Below are 22,935 nucleotides of genomic sequence, written 5' to 3'. Positions count from 1 at the left end.
AGTTTTTTCAACCACTGAAATACGTACAATATTCTTAATAAATATGCAATCTTAAATATTTTATTTTTTGTTAGTAAAAGTAGCATTAATTTTACTGTATAGGGGTTTTTTTTAACTCTTTCCGCCCTGTGGGCACTAAGAGGACCTCTTTTGGTAGGCCCATTATGGGTTCGGCCAGGCCCACAATGGGGCGACCGGGTGGTGAGGGACGGGGCCCGACATATCCGAACGGACCACCCCCCGAAAAATTCCTGGGGATTATTCGACCCGTCCGGATTCGATCCCGGGTCCCCCAGAGCGGTAGGCTGTCACCTTTACCGCTCGGCCATCCGGCCGTCTAATGTATAGGGGTAGGAACCACTATAGGTCTCAGTTTTTTCCGCGCCCGGGAAGAATCCTCGGCTCTTTACACTCGACGGCCCTGCATTTAAGTATTATTTTTAAAAATCAAAATACGTCAACGTATTTAATACATATTTAATTTCTGTGATAGAAATAAAATACGGGCTCGTTCAAACTCTGCATTGAATAATGTTAATTAATAACGGCCGGATGGCCGAGCGGTCAAGGTGGCAGCCTACCGCTCTGGGGGACTCGGGATCGAATCCGAACGGGTCGAATAATCCCCAGGAATTTTTCGGGGGGTGGTCCGTTCGGATATGTCGGGCCCCGTCCCTCACCACCCGGTCGCCCCATTGTGGGCCTGGCCGAACCAATAATGGGCCTACTAAAAGAGGCCCTCTTAGTGCCCACAGGGCGGAAAGAGTTAAAAAAAAAATGTTAATTAATATGAATTTCTGTTATTTTCTATAATGAGGATGCATTCGAAAAATTACGAGGCCGTATATGGTTGAATAAAATTATTCGAAAAATATTATCGATCCTAGGACTAAACGATAAACACAATATTAATTCAGATTTTCTTAATACTATTCGACCGAATGGCTGAGCGGTTAAGGTGGCAGCCTACCGTATTAGGAGACTCGGAATCGAACCTAGACAGGTCGAATAATCCCCAGGAATTTTTCGGGGGGTGGTCCGTTCGGATATGTCGGGCCCCGTCCCTCACCACCCGGTCGCCCCATTGTGGGCCTGGCCGAACCCATAATGGGCCTACCAAAAGAGGCCCTCTTAGTGCCCACAGGGCGGAAAGAGTTTAAAAAAAAAAAAAAAAAAAAAAAAAGACAAGTCGAAAAACCCTAAGAATTTTTCATTTTTAAACTACGATAATAATATGAATTTAAAAAATTATTTAAGGCATATAAATATCATAAAATAATTGAAAAAGACAATATAAATTTGTATTTTTGAAATGTCGGCCAATATTTTTTTTTAGATATTTTTGTTAAGCAGGTGGCGCTTGGCATTACGTTTGTGATGAAGACGATTAGAAAGTTAAACGCGCAGAGAAGTCGAGATATGCACGATTTACAGCTTTAGTTGCCGCATATTGTTTATTGAAAGCAAATATCTTGGGGTAAGTTATGTTGTTTGTTTTCCGTAATTAATTATAAACTGAAATATTGTTATTAACCGTAATTTTTATAAAGTACGATTTGAAAACTGCCAAATTTACTTAAATGCATATGTTTAGAATCTGTAGTGCTGTTGGAAGTTATATAAATCAAAGAAAATGAACAGAAACGCAGAAATGTCGGAATCTACACAAGTTAGTTCCCTCCCCTTGCCTCCAAATCAGTATTACAGTTGCTACACAGATGAAAACATTCAAAAAGGAAGGGCACCTTCTCCTCCTAAACCTGTCCAGGATGTGTATTCTATGTTTGGTGTTCAGTTTCATGCTGATGATGTGATTATCAGACCATTAGAAAGTCAAGGGATCAGAAGACTCTATCCGCAAAACTACGATCACAAACGTGAATTGAAAAAACTAAATCATTCCATATTAGTCAATTTCTTGGATATGTTGGACATTCTTATCCGGTGCCCCGACACTTCGAAGCGCGAGAGAAGAGGGACGACATCAGTCTCTTGTTCATCCACATTCATCATCTCATTAACGAATTCAGACCACATCAGGCGCGTGAAACGTTGAGAGTCATGTTAGAGGTACAGAAGAGACAGAGACTGGAAACGACCGAGAGATTTCAAAAACATTTAGAAAAAGTGACCGAGATCTTACAGAACACGCTGGCGAACTTACCGGATTCGTCGGACGTGGACTGTAATTTGTTGATGCCTCCGGAAATGATGGACGTGTCCGATATTAAAGAGCATCAGGAAGAAGAGGATTGCCACGGTTTGGATAGATTGATGTGCGATATTGTTGATGCTTTGTAATTAAATACTTAAGCTTAATTTGTAATAGAGAAGTACATTAAAATCTCATTTTTTTACATAGAATATATTTAGAATGTGCACTTATACTGTATATTCTTTTGTGTGATTTATGTAAGCAGACTTGTCATAGTTCAACGATATATATATCTACAGAATACAAAACATTATGAGGTAAATAATAAATCAAAACATATTAAAAATTTATATTAGAATTGAAGTAAATCTTTATAGAAAATTTTTATAATATGGCAGGGAGGAAATATGTTATGGTTATGCTGAGCTTAATTACATATGCTCCTGCAGTCTGAGCCATTGAGAGTTTGTATTGGATCTGGGAGTAGGACAGGACAGGACAGGAACAAGTACAAGTCCCTAAGTTTTCTCTGTGCTTGGAGAAAAATTTCCAGCTCTTCCTCCTCCTCTATCAAAGGCCCTTCCTTCAGTTTGTTAATTTTAGCTTTTGATTAATCTAGAACAATAAAATTGTTAAAGTTTGACAAAGGTATGCAAGATCATATATTGCCAAATAATAATTAGAAAATAATATACATTATATTTTTACTATTACTATTACAGTATTTGTAAGTATATTTTTTAACTTATATCAATAATTTAGGATTGTTGACTAGAAATTGCCTTTTAAAATCCTTATATTCCATCAAGAAAATTCAGTTACAAATCAGTTGTATTCTAATAATGGAGAAAAGGAAATTAGAAAAGCAATTATTTAAATTTTTTATTTTATGTTGTTTTTTAATCATATAACTTTTTACACTCAACTGAACTATTTTAACTTTAACTTGAAAATAATTACTAATTTTTTGCATATTGCAGTTCAACTTTTAGAAAATTTATTTATGTACTCAATTGTGGACTGTACAAATTCATCTTTAGGAATAAACATGAAATTTTCCTTCTGGGGAGCAATTTCAATAATTGCTCTATAACAACAAAATTTCAAATTTTACATACCCTCAAAGATAGATTTGTATTGAATTAAAAAAATACTTGGATATGGAAACGTTTCTAGAAAGAGAGCTGGGGTTAGCTGTCATACAACTTTTATTAACTAAAATAAATTATTTCTGGCTTATAAGATGTTGAAAGGAAAAGTAAATGGACATCTTTGACTTTAAATATTCTCATTTTATAAAGTACTATTGAATGTATATATAGGACAATTTTAAAAACTTTAATAGCACTTTGACAATTATCATTTTCCAATTAATTTTACAGTGGGATTTGGAATTAATAACAAATAATGCCAAGAATCAAATATCAATTATGTAGTTGTAAATTTATAAAATAGCTACAGAAATTTTTATTTAGCATATACCATACTTCAAATGGATAAAAAATTATTTCAATAACATGGATTTTTTAGAGTCGAAATATTGTATTACACACGTAAAACTTTCGCTTTTGATATTACTGCAGCAATTACTCAAGTAAATATTTTATATGTTAACTATTTGATTTTTTAAAAAACAAAAATACTTCAACATTCAAGAAGAAATATAAAATTTGAAATGACCCCAAGATTTTTACATGTTTGGACTCTGAAGAACCAAGACCTCGAAACGTAGAGAAAAGCAAAAACAATGGGAAGATTTTTTTTCTGTATGTAATTAATCCTTCGCCATTTTGTGTTTTGATATGAATTTATATTGCGCTAGTTTGAGTATTTTTTAAAATTAATTTTTAAAACTGGAATGTTGGATATTTGCATGTTTGGCACATACACCCACTTTGAAGCTTAATAACTCCTGTGCCTTTTATCGAAAACTTCTGAAATTTGCATGGAGATGTCGAATGCCAAGAAAGTGCATCAACGGGTTGCCACCTTTTTTGTAACAATTATCACTTATATGACACAAAATAATTTATTTTTAATTTATAGAAATAATTTATTATTTTTAACTCGATGATGATGTTAATTAATACGGCAATTAATAGATAAATTAAGTTATTACCAGAACAATTTAGTTCTATAACGACGGAAGTTTTTTGTCGCCATGGCAACAAAACTTCGTCTGCTTTTAAGTATTTTTATACGAAAGGGATTTGCTGGTGCCGGACTTTACGTTTTGATAAATTGTGGACGATTAAACATGGAAATGGTACGTGCTACTTTTAGTTTTTATTAATTCGAAACGAAATTCGAGCATATTAAACAGTTTTAACGAACGAAATTAAATTATAAACTATCGATCGGTTAAAAAGTAGTTCTTTACATTGAAGTTAGTAAATACAGAAAAAGTCGATATTTTTATTTATTTTAAACAGAAAACTTCTAGTTTATTTAGTAGGAATCGTCCATTAATTACAATACGGTAATGGATGGCCCCTTATATTTTAACGTTCCGACTAAGAAAAATTAATATGGCGACGTAAGTTTGGTCGCGTGACTAAAATTGTGACGTAAATTTTATATCGTACACAATGAAACGTCATTTAAAAATTTCGTAATAAATCGATTTACGGTGGATTCAGAGATAACGGTTCGCAAAATCATCTGCTTCTCTCTTCGAATTAAACCTTTGCCATTGTGTTTTGATATGAATTTATATTGTGCTATTTTCAGTATTTTTTAAAATTAATTTTTAAGACTGGAATGAAAATAAAGGCACCAGCCTACCCCGTAAGGATCAGGGTCTCAGAAATTATTCATTCGTAAGCTATCTGATGGGCCTGGATGGAGACATTCGACCACCTTCGTTGTGGACCCAACCAAACTTAAATGGGTATATATTTTCTTATCCTTGTCTTCTTCACCCTGTAGGCACTTAGAGCGTTTTTAATCATCTCAATCGTGGGGACGTCCAGTAGTGAAGATGGGAGTCCGACTTATCCGGACAGATTTCTGGGTTGCTCTAATCGGATTCGATCCCGAGCCCCCAAAATAGTAGGTTGACGTCTTAACCAGCTTAGCTATCCAGCCAAATAAATATATATAACAATTTCCTCTTCGGGTGTACTATAGATAACTATCTATGGAATTTTGGGACTTTGAGTTATATATCTGAACTCGGAACCGAGACGAGTTCAACGGTACCCTACTTTTGTACCGGAGACGAAAACTAAGAAAGTTATCATATTTACAATTTCTTGCTTTTCGCAATGCATTTACGTCATTTTAGAGTTTTCCAGTAGGTGGCGTTCGACTGTTCGCGCTCCCGACGGACTCTCTCCGGGAGAGGGGCCGCCGAGTATTTAACGTCACTAGTTATTGACTCACGGTAGTTCTTGAACAAAATAAAAAAAAGGAAGTGGCGTTCGACTGTTCGTGCAATTTCTTGCCTTTCAGAGTGCTTTTTTTTAATGGTTTGCAGACTTTACCGCAAGATGGCGGTAGTAGCAACTACGGTGCCGGCACGATAGCATTAAATAAGTATGATAACTTTCTTATTTTTCGTCTCCGGTCCAAAAGTAGAATATCGTTGAACTCGTCTCGGTCCTCTTAGTTCAGATATATACTCAAAGTCCCGAAATTCCATAGATATTGTAGTAATCTATAGTATCCCCCTCTTAGTGCCTAGTCTACAATGTAGAGAACACCAAAACGTTAGTTTAAGCCGGAACCCATCGTAAACATTTAATCATCTTGATCGGATCCCGAATGGGTTCCGAATATCAACTTCTTTCTTATCGTAATAATTGTTATAATTAATGTAAAAACAAACAAATTTTATTTTATTTTTTTTTATTTGGTTGATTGCCACAGAGACACGCGGGAATTATATGCTTATAATGTTTTGTTCCCGTTACAATCGACATTTTTTGTGTTATGCCGATGAGTCTTTTAACCAACCAAGGTGACGTCTACACTCTGTACCACAACAGAATAATTGAGTGTTGTTCGAAATAATATATAACATAGGGTCTAATTACCGGTTATAATAATATTTGGTTAACATACGTACCGGTACAGTACATAAGTTACTAGTTATGTATAACAGCAGTACGCATTAAAGTAACTTATTCTATTGGAAGAGAGATTAGAAATTTTTATTTAGCGTATACCATACTTCAAATGGATAAAAAATTATTTCAATAACATGGATTTTTTAGAGTCGAAATATTGTATTACACACGTAAAACTTTCGCTTTTGATATTACTGCAGCAATTACTCAATCGAACCGAGGAAACATTAATGACACAAGTAAAATAAATTTACGATAGGTCAAATAATCTACATAAGTTTATTTTACATGTAAGTCATTAATGTTTCCGTAGATTTTATGTTTACCATAACTTTATTTCAGAGTAGACATGTAAACATAGACTATTTATAAAAGTCTAGACAATCGTTATATTTTTGAGTGAACGATAATAACAAAAATTATTTTTGGAAAATTGGAAGCGGTTTAAAATTTGCCAAATAAAAATAAACACTGGAACGATCTTATTAAGTGATCGTCGGCGATACAAATCAGAACTTTGCCCATCACTTATTACGTTTTTATCGTTATAAAAAGATTTCGTTTAGTTATTAAGGCATAGATATTAGTTATTTAAGGTATAGATATTTCTAGTAAATTAAAATGCCAGTATAGGTTTTATGTAATCTGTTGTGATTACTATAGATAAAAGAATGCATTACAAAAGGAAAAAAAAATCAATTTTTACTGCATCAACAAAACTTATTTGTCGTATTCTAAGCTTTATATATTGAACTCAAGATGCTTGCGGTGTGTTTAAATTTGCCGACCCGATATATCAAAACATTAAAAGTCAAAATAATAATAATAATAAGTATTTAAGTAAGGACTAGGAAATATTTATTATTATTATTATACTGGTGTGATCGATTGGACATAAAGGGGCTATCAATAAATAACGCCTAGAAGAGAGAGAGGGATATGACAAGTCGTACAAAGTTGGACAAGGGGAGGAGAGGGTTGAACTCCAATGGACGTCTATTTTATTTCATTAAATTTTACAGTTTATACATTTTATTATTCATAAAGTAATAAAGATTTTGAGGGGGGTTAAGTTTTTCTGGACGTCGGAAGAGGGGAGGGGGGTTATGGAAACTTGGACAAACTGGGACAATGGGGAGGGGGGAGTAAAAATTTCAAGAAAAATGCGGACGTAATTTATGAACAGCCCCAAAGAGGAAGTAGGAGTCAAAGTTAAACAGTTTCTTTATTTTAATTTCAGGTAAGACAGATGAGAATAAAGAAACTATGTTTTAATTTTGACTACTGCTTCCTCCTAATGTTCAACCTATCACACCAATATAATAAGTCATACTGCTGTACGGAAGTCCTCGTAGACATTGATAATTTAATTTTTAGGATACAGTGGACCCTCGTTATAGCGCTGCTCACTATACCGCGCACTCGGTTATAGCGCGGGCGATGTTCGCGACGCGATAAGCTCAAACACGTTTATACAGGTCCGTGCGGAATTAGTGAGTAGCGCATTTTATTGTTACTGCGTATTGAGTAATTGTGTATGTATTGAGTTTCTGCATGTATTTTGAATAGTGTTTAATTATTGTATGCATGATGAGTAAAAGAAAAGCTTACAGTGTGAAAGAAAAGCTTGAATTATTGCTAAAGTAAAGAGGTGAACCGCGTTACAGCGGTCGCTCGGTATAACGCGGTTCACCTTATAACGCGGGTGTTGTTTCCCGCCCGACATGAGCGTTATATCGGGGTCCACTGTACTTGAAAGGATAGTTTTCGGGATAATTCTATAGAAAATTACGGTAAACTAAAAGTTTTGTTTTGTAACTTGCGTTTATGTGTATTATTACTGAACATTGCACTGAACTAAATAAGAACGATAAAATTCTATCTTATGATTTTAAAAACATTTTTATAATATTATTAAAAGAGTTTATCTATAGAAACCATACTTATTTGCTTAGTTGCGATTGTTATACATCGAGTGAGCCATAACGGAACTGAAATTTTCATTCTGAGAGGGCGGAGTAAGACGGGTGTTATTTGCGCATTTATCTTCAAACAAACTGATTTTTAAAATTTAGCGATCGATTTTCAGTGACATACGAGTATGAGGAAAAAATTTAGTGAGAACGTATAATTAGTTGGCAATAAATTCACATTTAAACAATCTTCCAATAATGGTCAGTATAGATGGACTCGAATGAATCATTTTCAGAGGATGGACGGGTGAGCGAAAATTTTAGGATGGCCCCGCCCTTGTCTCAACCTTAGCGCCGTCCATGGAATGAACTAACATTTATTCACATTTGAAGTTATGAAAATTAATTTCATTTTCTGAACTAGTTTGTGCAATACATATTAGAATATAAATCTGAATTTAGTTAATAATTATTTCAAATAAATGAGGACATTAATATACTATTCGAACAGAAATCATTCTTAGTGTTTGGACTAATATGCATTACAACGAATTAAAAATACTGTATGCGATAAAATATTGCCATAAATAGTGGAGACGCTGTCAGATAAATCATATCTACATATGCTTTTCGAGAGCGAATTTCAAACTTGTTTTCTTGTTTTACGTCCGTAAATGATCAATCAAAGTAGTTCTTTTATCTGCATGAAGTCTAAATATTCCTAATACGTAAGGTTTATCTATGCACCATAAACGGAATTAAAAATTTAATGTTTGCATACAGAGGCACGTGTCCCCCTTTGTCGTCGGGTTGCCCTTTTCATAATCCCCAAGGGCGCTCTAAGGTTTCATTAGTGAGGTTGATCATGATGTCGAGCATGATTCCACTGACTTTCCAAACGCCATTGCCAAACTTTGAGGCTTACAGGAAAGCGGCGCTGAACGTCCGATGTACACATTTTCGCGTTGAAAACTTCGGCCTCAACCTCGCTATTTTATTTTTAAATTGGTTACTTATTTTTATCCCAGAAAACATTATTACTGACGACAAAATTAAAATAAAACAAGCAATTATTTATTATGACATCGTCAAAATGCCGGGCTGCAATTTTTAATTTATTGAATTTAAATATACTTTCCACTTCAAGTTAGTAGTGTCTTGCCCTGTACATCATAGTTTTCTTGGTAGCAATATAATCATGCTGTCATCAACTTTAACTCTACAGAGGAAAATTTTTGAATTGAAATAACGTGACTTCCTGTTTGTACCAGAAATTCGTATACAGTAGACCCCCTATAACACGGTAGATACGTTCCGTGTTATAATGAATCCGTGTTGTACGAGTTACTTAAATACATGAGCCAATCACAGCCCGGCACGTGTGCAGTTTAGGGGCTACGGCTGTTTGAAAGGTTTTCTTCCATAAAATTAATCGATTCTAGACTAATTTGACTCATCATTTCCAAATCACGTATAATTTTTTGGGAATAATCCATATAAACTATGGCTATAAACAAAAAATTGTAGGATTACTTACAGAGTGCGCATCGTTCGACCACGCCATTGCTTAAGCTTATTTTCGTCGCGGAGCGGCTCATCGAACGGCTGGCGCGTGTTTCCTGATCAGCGATTTTTTCGCAGAAAAATAACTTTGGAGACATCATTAATAAAAATACATTGAATACCTTTATAGAGAAGTTTCGTTTTACTTGTTAACACGAAATAAACAACCTAATCTGCATCTCAGAACAAACAGAATTTCTCGTAATCTTATATCCAATGAAACGTTTGATAATAAAATCCAGACAGTTTTTGAGATGATGTCAAGCAGAATGAGCAATTCTTCGTCTTTCCCTATTTCACTTGATTAAATTTTTTTTAAATGCGGTATTCACCATCTTTCGGAATTGACAATGGGAGCTTTTTATATAGAGTCAACGTTCGAATATTTTGGTGTTTACCCTGCGTTAGGCGCGCGGGATGCATCTGCACCCCGAACACTTTAAAACGCGTGCATTTTTTACGGGTGTACTATAGATTACTCCATATGGAATTTCAGGACTTTGATTATATATTTGAACTCAGGGGACCGAGACGAGTTCAACGGTACCCTGTTTTTGGACCGGAGACGAAAAATAAAAAAGTTATCACACTTTTTAAGTTACCATACTTTTTTAATGCTCTCATGCAGACGGCACCGTAGTTGCTAGTATTGCCATCTTGCGGTAAAGTCTGCAAACCGTAACGTCGGACTACGGTCATCTCCAGTAGGGTTAAACACGCGATACGAGAGCGGAGAGAGTGACGCGACTTCCGATCATCGCGCGATCGCCATTTCGGTTAATGTTACTTATGGCAGCGAACGTGGCGGCCCGACTGACCTCTCGTATGGGAGCCACCACACGCCGCCATGTGCTAAATTAGTGATCGATTCACGGTAGTTCTTGAACAAAGTAAAAAAAGGGGGGAAACGTCTACTAAAGGCAATTTTAACGGCAAGCACGCGACTCCCGATCGCGATAGCGAGGCCGACTTAGCGGAGAGCGACGCGACTCCCTATCATCGCGCGATCGCCGGAAAAAAGTATGATAACTTTTTTATTTTTCGTCTCCGGTCCAAAAGTAGAGTATCGTTGAACTCGTCTCGGTCCCCTGAGTTCAGATATATACCCAAACACACGAAATTCCATAGGGAGTAATCTATAGTATACCCTTTTTTACTGTAATGCTTAAAAGTGATGCTCTCAGTACCTTCCTTCAAAGTACTGAAGATCGCACTGAAAAAGTTTCAAAGTCCTGCGAAAAAAAATTTTTCATAGGAAGCTACACCAAAATGCATGGGGTGCATCTGCACCCCGCGCGCATAACGGAAGAAATTTTATTAGCGCGACCACTGGAGGGGGTGAAGCCGAGTTACTGTACTGAAAAAACGGTCATTGCCTGATATCGAATCAGTCATAATACAAATGACGAATAAGAGCATAGAAGGCATATAAATGAGATTTTTAAGGCCAATTAACGGAAAGAAAGTGTCCTATAGACCAGGGGTGGCCAACCAGTCGATCGTGATCGATCGGTCGATCGCCAAGCCAATTTTGGTCGATCGCTCGCGATGTCTTATATGTAATATATGTATTATATTTGTAACTGAACGCAACAGTATGCATGCAGTTATGACTCGACACATAAGCAGTGCACCTCGTACTGAAACAGTGTATAAACATAGTACGTATTTCACACCTCTCCTCCCCACTTATACTCTGCCTATGACAACAAGTCGATCGCGACACATTTTTAAGATAAAAAGTAGATCTTATGTACACAAAAGTTGGCCACCCCTGCTATAGACTTAGCATTGAAAGTTTGAAAAGTGGAGTTTTCTGGGAATATTTATTGCTAAATTGTCTTGAAAACATGTTTATTTGTCTAAATAACGTCAAACAATTTCTCGTTACCAAATTAGAAGTGAAAAAACGATTAAACAGGCGATTTTATAGTGATTGTTTACATAAGTCAAAGTGGTAGTCTGCGGGGGCGTGGCATTTCGCGGGAATTTTACCGACAATTGTTTTTACTGGTGGATCTAATAACAGACAAAAAAGGTAACCAGTTACAGTGTAAAAGAAGTTAACTATCGATGTTATCTGCCAATAATCTGCCTTTTTATCTCTAGTTGCTGTAGAGTTTTAGGGGGTGTATTTTTGGAAATACTGAATATTTTTGGCCCAGGGTTTGTGACAAAGCATTTAATGCTTGGAACACTTAAAAAACACTTACGGGAAGACGATTCAACGATTAGATAGCAACAGACTTGTTTACAGTTTGAAAAACAGACTTTTGAATTTGACGATTTTTTCCCTGAAAAATTCCCGAAACGTAATACTTTTTTTGTTTTCGTTATAAATAAACAAAAATGATATATTTTGAGTAGTATCTTTGATTAATACATCAGAAACACAATCCCACTAACGTCAAAAACAAGACGGCCGGATGGCCGAGCGGTCAAGGTAGCAGCCTACCGCTCTGGGGACCCGGGATCGAATCCGAACGGGTCGAATAATCCCCAGGAATTTTTCGGGGGCTGGTCCGTTCGGATATGTCGGGCCCCGTCCCTCACCACCCGGTCGCCCCATTGTGGGCCTGGCCGAACCCATAATGGGCTTTCTAAAAGAGGCCTTCTTAGTGCCCACAGGGCGGAAAGAGTTAAAAAAAAAAAACGTCAAAAACAAAAAACCGCGAAAAAATTTTGATTTTTTCAGTAACAACTTTAGTCGCATGGGGTGCACCTGCACCCCACCGTGTTAACCCCCCGCGCCTGACGCCAGGTTAATAAATATTTATTTATAAAATAGAGTAATAGGGAATTTAATTAGGTAATATCTCTAAGTGAATATAGATCGTCGAACAGAAAAATTTGTCCCCTTTTACTTTCCTGGCTGTTAAAGGCATAATAACAAGGAAATTGGAATCGTGTCAAATTTGACCCTTTGAGTTTTTCACAAATCTCCACGTTTCGATACTTCCTGAACCAAATAAACCAGAAACGAATTGAACTAAACCAGCAATATTTAAAATTTCGGTAGCGCCATCTGTTATCATACTTTATTTAAAAAGTTTTTTAAACTATTATAAAATGGCGAAAAGCTTAATTTTGAGGGTAAGGATGTTTTATAAAAAACTGTAAATGCTAATAACGAGTAAAATCGTCATTAAGTCTGACGCTACTGGAGATACACAAGACCCCCTATTATCTCCCCACCCCGTCGACCTTTAATCACCAAAATTTAATAGCATCGATCACTCTAATAAACCTCCCTGCAAAACTTCAGAAATTTTCGACAAAAAGTACAGGAGTTATTAAGCTTCAAACAGGGTGATCAAAATCGTGTTTCCCACACTAACATCCATACATACAGAAATTAGCCCCGAAATTTTTCAGTGTCCTAAGTCCAAAAATGTAAAGATCTCGGGGGTGTCATTTTTTAAACGATCGTCATACTTTGTTATATATAGCAGCCGGGAAAGTAAAATGGATCTAAATTTAAAACAACATAACCTTTACAAATCTTTTAAAAAAATATTTAAGAAACGTAATCTTCATGGTAAAAAATAAATTGTTACAACAGTTTTGATTGCTTTATATCACAAAATATACTAATTTTTCAGTTTTATAACACTTAAAAACTGACTCTATAAACAATTTTTGACGCCAAAGTTCAGTTACTGAATATTTACCCCCTAGCATTATTTATTTCTAAGTAATTCTATTAGAAAACAATTACTATTTACGATATACACAATAGTACAGGTATACCTCGCCTTACATCGGTAATTGGTTCCAGGAGAGGCGACGTAAGTCGAATTTAGTTGTGTAGTTACGACGTAAGTCGAAACTACGGTGGAAAACGCCAATAATGAGCACTTAAAGACCGCTAAATAAGACAACACAGAAACACAGATGTTTTCGTGTTTCGTTCTCTGGGATTTATGATGATTATATTAACATTTACTGTAAATGTACATATTTTAATATGATTTTATACGCTTTTAACGACTTCAATATTTGTGGCGGACGGATGTAAAGTCGATTAAAATGACTTAGTTGATTTTTATTTTTCCATATACTTTTTTGACAAACGACGTAACTCGAGGTATACCTGTACTCTAACTTAATCATCGTTATCTAATCGCAAAACTGCGATATAGTTAGACGAATTTAAGTGAAACACTAATCTGAAGTATACAATAGACAAAAAATACGCCAAACAAAAATAGTTTATTGAATGCTGTTCGTAATACAGTCAAGATAACAAACATATGAAAGACAATAAAACTCTTACATCACCACAAATTGGTTTTAAAAAATTTTTCTCACGTCTTTCATTATAAATAAAAAATGATATTTATTAAACGAATAAAAGCGACCGTATCAGAAATATGGGATTATTGACGATATCGCCAACAAACGGAGTATTCCAGTCAGACAATTAGTTCATCTCCCGATTTCCCTACATCAGGTAGAAGTGCTGTGACCTTAAGTGGATCTTGGGTACTTGTCTTCCTAAGTAAAAGTCTGGTCCTTCTGCGATATGCATTAGGAAGATCGTTGCTTTCTTTGGCAATAAGCTCTCCTTAAGGAACGCCGAAACCTGCGGCATGATCGGGTTGGTCCATGACTAGGCACAACAAAAAAACGCGCCACGCAAATGCGCGGACGACAAATGACATTTGTTTCGATGCAAAAAACAGTGGCAAGAAAATTTTTTATTAACAAGTTTTCCCTGCTCCATTTTGTTAACATTAACGGAAAGGAAGACGGTAAAATGAGCACCCTTGCTTTTTGTTGATGGATCGAGCACCATTTTTACGTGATCGAGGGAGGAGATGAGCTAAGGATGTCTGTGTAGGAAACCATTTCCCCAGTAAAAAAGGAAAAAAGCGAATGGATTTTATTTTTGAATCCGATCGCTAGAAATTCGTTTACAGCAAAATAATATCTATATATAAGAAATAATATATATCAATAATTAACAGTGACAGTGGTATTTTCAGATGAACAGTATACTAAGTGATGATGATAATACTGATCCCAGTTAGAAAAAAACGTTCCACTTTATTGATTATTATATATGGAATGTTATAACAGTACACAGTAGCAATTTAGTAAATATTAACAGTTTTTTTCCAGCAAGATATACAACCATGTCAAAGATGAGGGCACTTTGGAAACCATGCCTGACAAAGTCGCAATATACAGTATTAATAGAATAAATGTGCACACATTGCTTTTTTTTATTAAACTTTTTAAATGACAGCACTGCACGTACTTTCACGGATACAGAAAGAATTAACAGGTTTCTCCACAAAAACATTTGGGCTATTTATAGCATAAAAATAGTGGTCAACATGGAAGTAACAGATCTACAAATATCCAACAAGATTATCAAAAATCCACCATGCCAAAATATTTTTACTTACTTTTTCACAGATGGGGAAACAGGAAAGGGTAGATAGATTTGAATGAAATCGAAGGAAAATGTTGCATAGTGGAGAAAACCTGTTATATATGCAACAGCTACCACAACTTTGACATTACTATTTTTTTTCCTAGAGTGGCTACGTTATCGTCATACGTAGATATGTTTGAATACAGCAATCATGAACATTAGTCATATACTGTATATATTTGCCAACAAGATTGACGTAAAAAACAGTTCTTGTACAATCAACGAAACACAGATTAAATAAAAACAATAAAATTAAAAAAGAGAACATTTTAATATACCATAAAACATTTTATAACCGAAATGTTTCATTTAAATATATATTCACTAGTTACATAGCATTAACTAACTTTAAATTCAAAAACTCTGCTATGTAACTTTTTAACTTATGTGAAAAACAGATGAATGAAAAACAAAGTAACAAAATCATTAAAATAAAAAAATCAATCAACATATAATCATTTAAAAGTGCTTCCATGCATAAGAGATAAAATTTTTTTAAATATACCTATTTTAAGTATAAGGGAGAAGGAAAGGAACCTCCCTTGCATCTCACTCTTGCAATATTATAGCTCCTTTATTGGCACTTATATGTCCCAAAAAAGGAGAAACATTAGGACGTGGATTCTGTCCAAATTGTTTTAAAGTACACCAGAAGTTTTAGTCACAAGCAAACAAATTACATTTTTAAAAATGGTTATACAAGTTTTTATCATAACAACAGCTGTTTTTATATAGAAAAATTTACTCTGAGTTGGAAAATTCACAATCAACTTCAAAATGATTGGTACTAACATATTGTAAAAATTCTACTACAAAACCACTATTAATGCCATCTGAAAATATAAACATTCACTAATCAAGGCATTAACTTGTTCTGTGGGGTTTTTGAGCATTATTTTGACTATTATAATATTTAACTACAACAGAAGGGAACAAAAATATATTGACATGAGTAAATTTGTTATATATATTTTTTTTGTTTTTTTAGGAAAAAGACTGGTTAAGAAGCTACAAAAAATCTAACTTGTGCTATTATATTAATTGATTTTGCACATATAGCTTACAAAGACATTACACAAATTCACATTAGTTTCACAGTAGAAAGGCAAACACTTATTATTATAGTGATATACTATAAATGTGTGTTAACTTGATACCAGAATATTCAAGTTATGAACATGCTCACTATTCTACAAACTACAAGACTACAATACTTAATATTTCTAAAATTCAAAAGTCAAGCCATCAAAGCAACCACTGCCCAAACATCACAATAGGAAGCAGACAAAAACTGATTTAAAAAAGTAAAATAATAATAATCATTGTAATAATAATAATATAATAATATAATAATAATAATAATAATAATTAATAATAATAATAATAATAATAATAAAATGAATCATAATAATAATAATAGAAAAAATATTTAAATAAGTAATTATGATGAGATCAGTTTGTTTTTTTAAAAAATAAAAGGCTGCACTTAACAATCTGCTAAGTTCCATGTATTTAATAACAAAATAACCACCGAAAAATACAGGAATGATTGCATAAATTGACTACTGCAGCCCAAACGAGGTAGCTACCTTACTTTTTTTTGTCTTATACTATTTGAATAAAAAAACAATAACATGAGCAAGCTGTCTGCTATTTTATCGTGATTGTTTTAAACTAGCCATTGCATACAATATTTAACATTCACTTCCGAATCAACAAGAAGGATACTCTTAACTATTTGAGATTTTCATTTTTGTGTTATTACTATACTATACTGTATATAAATATATAGGTACAAATGAATGTAATAAACAATTACAAAATTACTTTACATAAATTACTTGCAAATATATTTCTAATGTAACATATATTCTCTTCATTGGGATATTTAGTGCTTATGATATATATTGCAAGTAAAATTATTGCTAAAGTAAAAATTTCTTCTTTTTAATTTACACACACAAATCACAGAACAGTCACGATAAATTACACCTTATAAAATTACTGTAATTAATAAGTAGATATATGTGGAAAAAGATATATTCTTATTTATATCCAAAAACATTTGTAATTTCAAATTTTTAACAATAATATAGATATGGAAATCAAAAGATGTGGCACAACTTAGTCCCAAATTAATGCAATCCCTCAAACTTAACATGTATTAATTTTCAACATTAAAATATTTTATAACTAATCACAATTAATTAATAACTTTACCAAAATAAAAGAAAATAAAGATTATTTTACAGCATTCAATGCAAGTATAACTATTCCAACAAAATCATGATTCTTGCAAACAAATGATAGGCAGTGAAATTAATCTCTCTAAATTAAATAACTTTTTATAATTTACATACAGGAACAACATATTAGCTAAAATATAAAGCATACAGAAGGTGAAATGAAAGGCTAGATGGGTAAATATACCTGATCACAGAACTTAAAAATGCCTTTATGCTTTTACTATAATAGCAGAATCATGACTAGTTACGGCATGATTATTTTTGCTAAAAATCATCGCAAAAATATTTTAAAAGCGTGTGCTACATACTTTAGTACTAATGACGAGAAGAAATTTACATATTAATAAATAAAAACTAACACAAGTTAAATGCTAAAAACTAACAAGATATTGGCACAAAATCCTAAATGTAACTGATCAAAAACTGGAAGTTTCTTTGTAATTATATGTACAGGAAAAATGCCTGCAAATTCTGGAAGATCAGATCTGGCAGACAAGACAGTCAAAAGATGCAAGTAATAGTTGTTTACCTAGCTGCATTCTGCACTTGTTTTTAAGGCAGGACAATGTTGCTTGGCTGTGTGTCTAACAACTAGTTTTTTTTTTTTTAACAAGTGGCCCCACAATTCAAAGATCACAGCAAGTGTGTCATGCATCTTTGGCATGCCTTTTAAAAAGGTTAGTCCACAATAAATAAGATAAACTGTCAGAAAAATCTAACGTTGTACAAAAGTGTTAACTTTCAAAAAACGAGCAGTGGAAGCTTTGTAACCTGGTACTGGTTGTTGACTAGAACCAGCAACTTCTCCCACCATACAAGAACAGTTATTTAAATAGATGTAATGGACTTGAGTGCACCAATAAGAGAGCTGATTATATTTTTAACATTTTCAACTCTCATAAAAATGTTGGAGGAATTTGATGGATAAAAATTTTGATACACTATCAATCTGACAGTGTTGCATATACAAGTAGAAGGAATAAAGTTCATCCATCCCAATTAATGAGCAAGGCATTACAACATTTTCCAGTTTAACAGTATCACTACAGACAGAATTGGTGCTTAAATAGAGGCAACAAAAATGGACTTAACTATTTAATTTTCCCTTCAGATTCTAAATTTATCTTGCAATGAAGAATGCAAACACATATTTTTATACTTCATCAATTGCCCATCTACTTTTTTACTGGATGGATATGTTGGTCATTTAACCAGACATAACATGTGAGGCCAGAACAACAAGTTATGAGAACTATGAAAACTTTTAATCTGACTCAACTTATACTGCAACAAATTTTTTTCCTTAAAATGTGATCAATTAGATCACATATATATTGTGAGAGTTATCTCAACAATACCCTGCCCTGATTAATATGTGAACACTGTAATTAACCAATCATATACTGATTCATTGACTTAACATGCAACTATTGCCACTCCAAGAAGTTGGTGCTATTATTAAAAAGGAACTGAATTCCTATTGTGCGGCTGTAAACGTTATCCAATTTCACAATCTGACCTCACAAGGAAATACCCGAAACTTGCATGTATCGATAAACATACAGACGGTAATCTTTGCTTGCTAGTACCACAGAACCATCATCCATCAATGCAACATCAAAACATTGAGCATGTTTTACTTTGCTTTCCAAGGCATTTATCAGCTGCCCTTCTTGGGTAAAGACAGTGATATTAAAATTATTGTGATTGTCTGCAACTAATATTTCTCCATTGTGATTAATACATACACCAATGGGATAATTAGTAAGACCTTCTCCTCCAATCTGTCGGAGAAAGACACCCTCATAATTAAAAACTTTAACACAATGGGCTCTGTTGTCACTGATAAAAATCTCCTGTTTATCATTTACAACAACGCCATTAGGAAATTCAAGATGTTTTGAGCATCCAAACTTTTGTAGAATACTGCCAATCTGATCAAAGATGATGACACGCATCACTTTACATTCAACAACAATGATGCGTCCTTTGAAATCAACAGTGACTCCTCTTGGATGTTGTAATATATTTGCTCCAAATTTTCTTACAAATTGACCATACTGATTATATATTTGTATTTGGTGTGTCGGACTCCTTTCCGTAACAATTATATCACCCGACGTTCGGACTACGGCGACACGATTGGGATACAGCAACTGTCCGTCTCTTTTACCACATTCGCCAAACTGAAATTTAAAACGCCCTTCTTTATCAAATATTTGAATACGATGGTTATTTGTATCAGCAACTATTATATCATTTTGGGCATTGACAGCAACTCCACTAGGTTCAGTGAATTGACCTTCCATTACACCAAATTCACCAAATTTACAATGATAAATCATTTTTTGACGTTTAATTTGAGATTTTAAAGGGTAAATAGTAGTAGAGTGAAATTTTGTCGAGAGATCTACAATCGGTTCATTCGATAATGAATAGCCATCATTACCATTTTGAAATATTTCATTATTACCACTAGACCATTTTTCGTACGGATTTACATCAGTAAGTGAAGCAGGAAAGGGACCAAGATTATTAACAGAACTAAATCGTTTAGAAATTACATTTGATTCAAAGACATGTCCGTTTTGATAACTTCTTTCTGAACCTACAATACCATTTGGACGTGCTATTGGTTGAGGCTTAGTCGATCCGGATTCGTGATTTTCGGGTTCGTGACGTATGTAACCAAAAGTATTGCGTACGCCAACTTGAATAGCCTGATAATTAGAAACAAATTCCAGATCGACATTTTGGAGATTAACTTCAGGATTAAATGTCATAGCAGTTTGAAATTTTAAATCTAATAATTGCTTGAACATTAATATTTCAGTATTATTACTAAATTTTAGAATTCGATCAACAAAACTGCTCATCTGATGAATTTTGCTAACTGTTTCTTGAACTTTTTCTTCTAATAATGTTAAAGATAAAATTTTACGGCTGTAAATTTCTTCTAATTCTTTTAACGTGTCTTGTTTTCTTTCTTCTAACATTGAACAGTAGAATCGAAAAGTTTCATCTACTTCACCCTGGGCCTTATGATACTGCATTTGTAGTCTATTTGTAAAATTTTCTATAGTTTTCAAAGCATTTTGTAGATCAGTAATTTTCGCTTTACTTTCTTCAATAGTATGAATTATCATTTCGACATGTTTCTGCCCAATATCTGCTAAATAATCGTAATCGTGAAGACCTTTCTGATGATCCATAACAGTACATTCTTTGCAAATTGGATAGTTGCATGTTTTGCAAAAGTATTTAAGCAATTCATTTTTATGTCTGGGGCAAGTTACTGGTTTCTCAACTTTCAGTTCATCTTTGCTATTCTGAAGTTCACCCAAGGTGAGAACACGATGACCTTCAAAACAATGCATGAACTGATGTGCCATAACACAGTTAGGACAAAGAAAATTGGCACAATCAAAACAACGTGCTACTGCATTTGATTCTTTACTTTTACACCCAGTACAACTCAGAGGTGTACCTTCCATAGCAACTGTCTCTAAAACATTGCTAATAGCATAATCAGATAATAAGCCATTTATGCCCTGTGGAGACAATAAAGATTCGTGATTACATTGTGGGCATTTGATCTTATCTGAAGATTGAGCTTTCTCTAAACAAGGCTGACAATATGTATGAAAGCAAGGCAAAACTTTAGGAAGAGTAAAAGTTTCATGGCACATAGTGCATTGTGTTGATAACAGAGTATCTAGATGGTTATGTTCTCCAAGGCTACCTAATGGTGATGTACCAAAGGCTGGCATGTCAGAAAGGGAGGGTGTTGGAGAGGTCATGACTGATCACAAATTCTTTGGACTTTGATATCTGAAAAAGAAAATTAAAATAAATCATACAGCAGAAAGGTATAATTACTGCAAGTACAGCAATATCTTGGTAAATACATTGACATATTTAAATTTGAAAACATTACTATTTTATTTACACACCACAAATATATTTACCATAACAAATAGAAAGTGCCCATAGAATCCAACAATAAATTATTCTATACAAGATTTTTCATTTCAGATGAAACAAGGGTGATAAATAAAAAGTAGATTATCAATAACTATATTTTCACATTAACAAATATTTGCAGCGAACAAAATCTATACTATTACGTGGTATTTTCTATACTACTATGGATTCTAATTCATTACTATTTTCTAATTTAATATTAACTTAGTTTCAACTTATTCACTTGTCATTTGAAGTTATCTACATATGATGACAAAATTGTATTTACTCAAATATAAGAAACCATCAAATGCAAGATAAACCTTATTTCTATATAATCACCCATGTTTTTCTTTTTTTAAATATTGAACAAACTTTTTTAATAATAAATACCGAAAAAATTTATAATATCAAAGTTCCGTGTTAGGCTCTTTTGAACGAGCACCGAATTCTTCAATGCTCACGTTTTCCCACTGCATTCGTGCTCGGTACCATTTGAAGCATCAAAAGACTGCTGCACAACTTTTCTGGGATTTTCGTACAAATATTTATTATGTTATACTATAATAGACTATAATGAGATTGAGCTAAGTTCACCTCTTAAACATTTGCTATTACAAATATTGGTCATCAAATCATTAAAATGATGCAATGGAATTAGTGACAGAGAAATAAGATGTATGGCATTAGAGCTCACTAATTATGATGTATTACCTTGAATCTAAGACATCCTATTTTCAGAGATACTAAAACCTGAAAAAAGTGTGTCTTATATTCATGTGAATACAATAATCCATGATCTATTAAAATTTTTGATGTTTCTAATTATAATTAGAAATTAATACTGATATCTTCTAATTTTATTAATAATTAACTATTACTAAAATTAAAAGATATCAGTATTAACACCACTGACAAATTCTAATTTCATGTGTTAAAAACAAACATATTTTATGCAATCAACAAAAGTATCCCGAACACTTATAATTGACAAGATACTATTGAGAATATTTGTACCAATAATTCTAAGTTGTATTTTATAATGCAGTACTTTGCAAAAAATTTACACTGAAATTTTAATTCCATAAAATATATTATTATTCAATTAAGTTAAATTATATTTAATTATTCACAATTATATTATGTCAATAGTCTGATACACACACACCTCAAACCATTGACAAAATATAATTATTTAAACCAGTAATTAAGCATTAAAATTTTAGCAATTGAAGAAACTTGATATCCTGAAATAGAACAGTATGATTTCTTCTAAATTAACACAAAATATTTCTAAATTTTTATTTCTTAGGAATATATTCAATTCAACTACATTTATTTTAAGATCTATTTTATTTAGTGGAATAACTGTTTTGTCAAATCATTTCTTATTCAAGTTTGTATTACAAACTAAGCAATTATTAATTGTTACATTGTCACAATGCTGGGCTGCAATTTTTTAGATAGCAATACACAATGCTCTTGATTTTAGTAGTGTCTTATCCCTGTACATCATACTTTTCCTGTTAACAAGAGAGTCGTGCCAGTCATCTAACCGTTCTAGAGAAATTTTTTGAACCGA

The 22,935-nt window shown here is 33.5% G+C and overlaps 2 protein-coding genes across 4 annotated transcripts in view; one reads left to right on the top strand and one right to left on the bottom strand.

The window, feature by feature from the left end:
• The first annotated feature begins 1,354 nt into the window (after positions 1 to 1,354).
• On the top strand, positions 1,355 to 2,364 carry MED7 (mediator complex subunit 7). Its single transcript, XM_067285264.1, is given in 3 exon segments — positions 1,355 to 1,477; positions 1,595 to 1,964; positions 1,967 to 2,364. Coding segments are annotated over 2 exon segments (666 nt in total). The 5' UTR covers positions 1,355 to 1,477; positions 1,595 to 1,633; the 3' UTR covers positions 2,302 to 2,364.
• An 11,530-nt stretch (positions 2,365 to 13,894) lies between these two features.
• The window catches only part of LOC136987526 (brain tumor protein-like), a 71,002-nt gene continuing 61,961 nt past the window's right edge, over positions 13,895 to 22,935 (bottom strand). For all 3 annotated transcript variants that reach the window (XM_067285267.1, XM_067285266.1, XM_067285265.1), the window contains exon 3: positions 13,895 to 21,221. In XM_067285267.1, the coding sequence (XP_067141368.1) occupies positions 18,911 to 21,190 (2,280 nt within the window). In that variant the 5' untranslated portion in view covers positions 21,191 to 21,221 and the 3' untranslated portion in view covers positions 13,895 to 18,910. The remainder of the gene's footprint in view (positions 21,222 to 22,935) is intronic.

The sequence above is a fragment of the Centruroides vittatus genome, unplaced genomic scaffold (assembly GCF_030686945.1).
Source record: "Centruroides vittatus isolate TY-2023 unplaced genomic scaffold, ASM3068694v2 scaffold_2520, whole genome shotgun sequence".
NCBI lineage: Eukaryota > Metazoa > Arthropoda > Arachnida > Scorpiones > Buthidae > Centruroides > Centruroides vittatus.
The sequence above is the reverse complement of the archived record's forward strand: the minus strand, read 5'-3'. Positions and strand labels throughout refer to the sequence as shown.